The sequence below is a fragment of the Salvia splendens genome, chromosome 5 (genome assembly GCF_004379255.2).
Source record: "Salvia splendens isolate huo1 chromosome 5, SspV2, whole genome shotgun sequence".
Classification (NCBI taxonomy): domain Eukaryota; kingdom Viridiplantae; phylum Streptophyta; class Magnoliopsida; order Lamiales; family Lamiaceae; genus Salvia; species Salvia splendens.
The window spans coordinates 26712871-26719902 of NC_056036.1; the positions used below are offsets into that span (position 1 = coordinate 26712871).

Here is a 7032-nt window from a genome sequence, read left to right on the forward strand (position 1 = left end):
TCATTTGATACAAATGATTTGTTGCTTTTTATTTAGTCATTTTTACGGTACATAAAAACCTGTGGTTGACCATTTTACATGTATATTTTATGTATATACTCCCTCCGTCCCGCACTACTCGCACCTTTCCTTTTGGGCACGGGGATTAAGGAATGAGTGATAGATAAAGTCAACAATTACGGCTGTAGGTATAAATTGTTACTAAAAATGGAAAGAGTGCAAATAACTTGGGACGCCCAGAAAGGAAATAAGTGCAAGTAGTACGGGACGGAGGGAGTACTAGTATTACGGGAATCCACTTTTAACTCGAAATAAAATAAACTAAAATTTTCCTGAGAAAATATATTAACAAGCCAATGGAATAATAATAATCGTAAGGCTCTATATCCCAGTTAGCAAAAACAAGCCAATGGAATAATAATAATCGTAAGGCTCTATCCAAACCATCAAAAAGAAAAAAAAAAAAAAAAAGAGAATAATTTACATATTCTACTCACAAAATACAAGAACATCGAAAAAAATGAAATCCACACCCTTCCTTATATCATCATCTCCCCGCGCTGCTCTTGCTGCAGCCGATTGCAGTGGAAGGCGAGGTGGCTCAGCCGTCAACGGTGGTCGAAATCTGTGTAAAGCTATGCTGCCATCACTTTGTCTCCAGAGACAAGTTCAAAGTAATCAGAGCTATGCAATGAAATAAAATGAGCTCCTTCTAAAGCTTTCGATGAATCTCCATCGTACCAAACTATGGTCCCTGCACAGATTTCGAGTTCGTGTTTGGTCATCTAATCATTTAAATATTCGTTTAAGAAGACTGCCCCGACTCAACCCCTACCTGTTGGAGGTGATGACGCTTCCTCTTCTCTAGTCATGTGAAGAATGATCGTCCCTGAGAGAACTGTGATGAAACCACACACTTCGGAGGTTATGCTGCTCGCATTCTGACCCGACCAGTCCTGCAAAAAGAAGGTGAGACAAGATATGGTCAGCGTGTGTTTATCTTGAGCCGTAGTGGAAGGTGGGGATAAACATTGTGCATCTGTCGAGATCTTTCTGTTACCTTGAACATGATGGAGCTGGCGATTATGGTCAGAGTTGTGAACATTACATAGTGTATCGGAGAGACTATTGCAGCATTAAAAGTGTCGAGCGCCTGCACGAGCAAACATGTTGTTGCAGAGAAGCATGACTTTAGGGTGATACAGTTCAAGAAATCAGTTGTAATGGAGAAAAGGGCACACTTATTGATGGATTAACGCATATTTCTACACAATCGCCACAAATTTGGTCGTGCAATCGGTTATGGAATGATATACCTATATGTATTAGTTCACCAAGGTCATCTTTTATCAAGAACTCAAAACCATATTGCACAAACCATACAAACAAGGGTGCAAAACATGTATACGCTTCAAAGAAGTCAAGAACAGCACGTGCTTTCACTATTTCTCAAGAATCGAGCAAGACAATGGCATTGACAAAATAAGCTATCAACATGGAGGTCACCTTGTTCAGATAATTCAACTGTGTGATCAGACAAAATACTGCAACCGAAAGGAAAAACCAAGTCTGAGTAGATCCGAACTGATTAATCCCCTCCAAGGTGAGTTTTATCGCAATGCCAACGGCCTTCACGCTCATAACCTACTTGAGATTGAAACACAGCACAAGGCAAAAGGGTGACTCTTTCAGACAATGCTCAGCATCATGAGGCCTAAAACATAGGGTTTGAAACAGCAAGGAATTACCGTGATTGCTCCCAATATAGAGCAAATTCCTAAGTAGACGAGTATGTTTGTCTGCCCGTAGAGAGGCTCAAAATACACAATGAGAAGTAGCACAAGTGATACCGAAGCTGCCACATAAATGAGGAATGCTGTGGACGCAATAAACAAGCACAAAAAATAAGCAATAGTCTACAAAAAGGATTATGCACAATTAAAAATGACAAGAGAAAGAGAGAGAGAGAGAGAGGACCTGGCTGGGATGCCAAATCCCAGACTTCTTGAACAGAAGATGGTGTTGGTTCTTGCGGGGCATGAACAACAATTACAACCGACCCAACTATGCAAGATATAATTCCCAAAATTCCCATCTGTCGCAGCGGCTCCTTCAGCAGAAGGTGTGCTAAAATAGCACTTTTCAGGTTCATGGAAAAAGCGCAGTCAGCTAAATATCATCAAGAAAACCTCAAAAACCAAGACCATCTTTTTCGAATATGCTACAAAAAGGTAGAAGGGCTCAAGAGTTCTTACCTAACAATAATGCTCAATGCACCAAGAGGGGTAACAAGAACAGCAGGGGCATAGATATAAGCAACAAAGTTCGCAATCTCCCCAACAATCACTGCAGAGAACACAGTTAGCAAACCATGAGCAAGAACTTCCTTCTAAACCACGAGTTAAAATCTCTCGACTTACTAGAAATCATGCCGGCCCACCAAAGAGGCTCTAACAGGTAAGTATAGCCCCCGACACCTGAGTATTGCAAGACAACCAACAGCCTAAAATGATACAAAGCTTCAACAGTTTTCGTAACAACATGCTAAACTAAACCATAAATGAATACGAAACATCAAACATTGATCCACGAATACGAGCAAGGAAAAACAAGCTCCTGCATTGACTAACTAAACCTTACCAACAACTTTTCCCCCTTTTCTTCATAAAACCTACATTCCGCTCCAAAAATCCCTAAAATTAAGATAACTCAATTTTTCTGCAAAACACTATCATCATCAGCAGCTCCAACTCTACATCAATCAATCAGCATACCAATAAAGCTTGAAATTTGGATATACAGCATTAAGCAATGATCACAACCCTCGGAAAAAAAACTCTTTCACATCAAAAAAACAGATTACATATTAACACAATTCAGTTGAATTAACAAAAGTAAACACCAATAATTCGATTAACTCTACGTATAAAAATGAATCCATGAATACCTGCGCGTGTACCAGCAGCAGCAGCTCGGAGAAGACCTTTCTTCTTAAATATAAAGCTCGTTCCTATAAACAAACTCGACACCATTGCCAATAATAATCCCCTCGTGTTATCCGAAACCCCCATGTCCATCAATCTATACACGAATTCCCTATCTAAAACGATTTGATATGAAGTAGCAATACAAAGTTGGGTGAACTGCAATCTCTTGTACAACACCAAATAAAGCCAAAAATCGAAAGTTTTAACAAAATTCAAACTCCCGCCAATCACAAAGGGCTTGAGAAAAATTCAATTTCTAACCACAAACGATCGTTGAAAAAACAAGATGGATAAACAGCTAGCCACCGGCGATTAACTGTTTGCTTCTGCCCGATAAAAATCTAGTCAAAAACTGCTCTGAATCAACGATTTTGTGTCTGCGGGAGGTATTCAATATCGCCGATTGAATCCGCAAACTTTTTTGACGAAAATATTACGAAGAAAATAAAGTGAAAATAGATATAAAGTGAACGGTCAACGGCTCGTCTACAATTCTTGTACAGGTGTTTATCCAGCTGTAATTAATTTATTTATTAAATTCATTCTTATGTGTTTTTCTTTCTTCGTTTCTCTTCATAAAAATATATAGTAAAATCGAATATAGACCAAAGAGAAAAGGGATTTAATTTTTGGAGTTTCCTACGAGATTTAGAATAAAATTAGTACAAGTTTATTTGTTGAGAGCATCCCCAACGCTTGGGGACGAGCCGCAATGAGCGAGTCCCGGCCTGGGGCCATGCGTTAAACGGAGGAGGATTTGCAGCCTGGGACGGTCCCGGTGCCGCAGTTGCGTCCCAGGGCCGCTCCCGGGGTCCGGCCCGGCACAGGGTTAAGCGAGACGGGAATGACGCGATGCGGTCCGACCCGACGCTATATGGGGTTCGGGTCGGACCGGGCTGAAACTTCAAATTTTTTTTCAATTCGAAAATTTATCTATAAATACCACTCCATCCATTTTCATTTTAATTCAACTTCATTTCTCTCCCTCTCACACTATAAAATTTGAAAAATGCCTCCTCGCCGTGAAGGTCAACGAGCAATCGAAGCTCAAATGGCCCGAATGTTAGAGACGGCGATGCCCGGAATCCAAGAAGAAATCAACAATGAGGTGGAACGCTACCAAGCTGCTATTCAAGCGTGGAACGAACAACACGTTCGGATACCACGTACTCGGATGTATATCCACCGAGACCGTGAACAAGTTGGTTTGCGGCTTTTCACGGATTATTTCTCTAGAGATCCTCGATGGAGTAATCAGATGTTTCCTGCGCATTGTCAATGCAGTTGCTGCTCGTGATTCGTATTTCATGCAAAGCGTCGATGCTGTCGGGCGGCAAAGTATATCGACTTTGCAGAAATGCACATCCGCCCTACGCCAACTCGCTTACGGAACGACTGCAGATATGTTTGATGAGTACCTCCATGTGAACGAGCAAATTGGATGCGATTTCCTAGCTAGATTCTGTCGGGCAGTGGTCGAAGCATTCAAGGATACATACTTGAGAAAGCCAACGACCGACGATGTTCGCAAGTTGGTGAACATGCACGAGCAGACCCACGGCTTCCCGGAGATGTTGGGCAGCATCGACTGTATGCACTGGCAGTGGAAGAATTATCCAATGGCTTGGAGAGGACAATACACTAGCGGGCACAAGGGCACACATCCAACGATTGTGTTGGAGGCCGTTGCCGACCAACGATTGTGGATCTGGCATGCCTACTTTGGTGTCGCTGGGTCGAACAACGACCTCAATGTGTTGAACGAGTCTCCATTGTTCAAAGACTTGTGTGCCGGGCGAGCGCCGAACATAGAGTTCACGGCCAACAACCGTCGGTACAGTATAGGGTCTACCCTCGATGGCCCGTGTTCGTGAAGACCATCACATGTCCGACAACAGATAGGAGGGCATTGTTTGCCCAAAAGCAAGAGGCGGCTCGAAAAGATGTGGAGCGTGCAGTCGGAGTCCTTCAAGCATTGTGGGCTATGGTGAAGGGAGCGGCCAGTGGTTGGCACCGTCCACTGATTGCCGACATCATGTATGCGTGTATCATAATGCATAACATGATCGTTGAGGATGAGGGAGAAAATGTCACTTTGTGGAGTGACGATCCGCTCTCCAGCCCCAGCAGTAGCACACTGTCACCGACTCGCCCGTGCAGGGTGTTCCTCCCGACGTGCGCAATGTCATGGCCCGTTCAGCGGCGATGCGCCTAGAAGAACTACACACTCGCCTCCAAGCGGATCTAATTGAAGAAATTTGGACACACACAACGTTTTCCAGCATTGACTTTATGTTTTAATGTTTTTTATTTTGGGAATTTTTAAATTTCAATGTTGTACTTTTCTATTTTTCAACTGAACAATGAATTTTGCCGGTTTTAATTGTTCAACGTATTCTATTTTACGAGTAAAATAGGTTGGAGTTGCGAATAGTACAATTTAATAGTTGTGACCCGGGTTGGGGCCTGCAGGGTTAGAGGAGTTGTGGCATGAGACTCAAATTTAGGGGAATGATGATGTGGAGGGGACTTGAGGCCTGAATTTGGGATGAGGTTGGGGATGCTTTGATGTGGTTGGTCAGAAAATTACAAGTTTATTTGTCGATATAGTTGGTTAGATTTGTGAAATGTATTTAATTATTGTTGTGATCGGATCTAGGTCCCCCTAACTAATAACTACTATAAAAGAGATCCAAATTATCTTTTCCGGACTATATTTATAGGTATTGTCTCACAATATATCAAATTATTTTTTTCAATCAGTGAAATAAATGAGACATGTCGTAAAATGTTAATGCTTTGATGATTTTATTAATTGGAGTTAATAATTGCATTGTTGTGTGAAATCATAGCTTGTTGTGAGTCGAGATGTTGAATAAAGTTTAGTACTTTTGTGTTTCGATTGAATAGAATTTTTTTTCATACTTAAGTGCTTGTTATAACACCAAAGCACTGATCAACGTATACGTGAGGTTTGAAATCGACTAGTGAGGAAATTAACACGATGATCTTTTACTCACAAATTATTTAATTGGCTCAATTTCTTCTTGAGTACAATAACCTAAATAAAATAGTTAGAGTTTATTAAGTGAAATTCTATATTTGGGCTAAATAAAATAAAATTAGGGGTGAGCATTTGGGTTTCGGTTCGGTTTTTTTTCAAACCGAACCGAACCCAAAAAACTGAATTTAGGTGAAAAATAAAAACCGAACCGAAACCGAAACCGAAATCCAAAAAATCGAAAATCGAATTAAACCGAAAAACCAAAATTATATTAGATTTAAAAAAACTAAAAAACAGAAAAACCAATAAACCGAAAAACCGAAATTAAAACCAAGTATTCACAACAAAACCATAGCATGATTAACATCTCAAGCAGGTTGAAAAAAATGTGCTGTAGTGAAAGATATAATGAGCTCATATGAATTGTGGATGTCAGCTAAAAGTAGAAAGCGATGACCAACCTAAAGATGTGATTTTGGTGTGTATTTTTAACTGAATGAACCTTGATGTGTCTACTGTGTGGTGACCTAATTTTAGCTTCAAATGATATCGGATGGATTTTTAATGATTTTTACAAAACGACTGCGCTGTTCTGCCAGATTCATGTCTTGATTGAAATAGTCTTGTTAGCAAGTTTTGAATGAAATACATGATACATGTGTGAGTAAGAACTTATCCTATGATGTGATTATGTGTTTCACGTTGATGTATGCCAAAGGGTTTCGTTTCGTGTATGATGGTGAACGTTGGGATGGGCAATATAAGAAAACGGTGAAAGAACGATAGGGCATGCATGAGTAATGTGTTGATAGAAAACTTATTGTGTTCTATTATGTGGTTATGATGTTGATAAGGGTTGTTGTGCGTACGTGGGTACGAAGAGCAAGGATTTCAATAAAGTTGTGAACCGTGTTTGTAAGCAATCGATGTGGGCTTTCTTTACTAAAACTCTTTTACGTTTCAAAATTATGATATTGGAGATATAAGGGTGGTTTAAAGTGTTATGTCATGCCATGATTGTTTTGATGTTGAGATTGTTGC

General features: G+C 40.4%; 1 protein-coding gene across 3 annotated transcripts; it reads right to left on the reverse strand.

Moving 5' to 3' along the window:
• Nucleotides 1-299: 299 nt before the first annotated feature.
• Nucleotides 300-3430, reverse strand: LOC121802174 (probable magnesium transporter NIPA6). 3 transcript variants are annotated; one of them, XM_042201762.1, is made up of 9 exons: nucleotides 2948-3430; nucleotides 2421-2477; nucleotides 2256-2346; nucleotides 1978-2138; nucleotides 1749-1876; nucleotides 1507-1644; nucleotides 1061-1153; nucleotides 836-956; nucleotides 300-754 (listed from the first exon to the last, which is right to left on the reverse strand). In XM_042201762.1, the coding sequence occupies exons 1-9, from the start codon at nucleotides 3075-3077 to the stop codon at nucleotides 636-638; spliced, it is 1038 nt and encodes a 345-aa protein (XP_042057696.1). In that variant the 5' UTR covers nucleotides 3078-3430; the 3' UTR covers nucleotides 300-635. The 3 variants fall into 3 exon arrangements, with proteins under 3 accessions (XP_042057696.1, XP_042057698.1, XP_042057697.1); XM_042201764.1 differs by having other exon boundaries at nucleotides 2421-2503; XM_042201763.1 differs by having other exon boundaries at nucleotides 2421-2718.
• Nucleotides 3431-7032: the final 3602 nt, after the last annotated feature.

What these genes read in the sequence shown, in the direction of transcription:
- LOC121802174 (XM_042201762.1), bottom strand. Translation starts at nt 3,077, where the DNA reads ATGGACATGGGGGTTTCGGATAACACGAGGGGATTATTATTGGCAATG. An exon ending in CCAGCTCCATCATGTTCAAG is followed by an intron (nt 957 to 1,060) that starts GTAACAGAAAGA and finishes TTCTTTTTGCAG; the next exon opens with GACTGGTCGGGTCAGAATGC. An exon ending in AGCGTCATCACCTCCAACAG is followed by an intron (nt 755 to 835) that starts GTAGGGGTTGAG and finishes AAATCTGTGCAG; the next exon opens with GGACCATAGTTTGGTACGAT.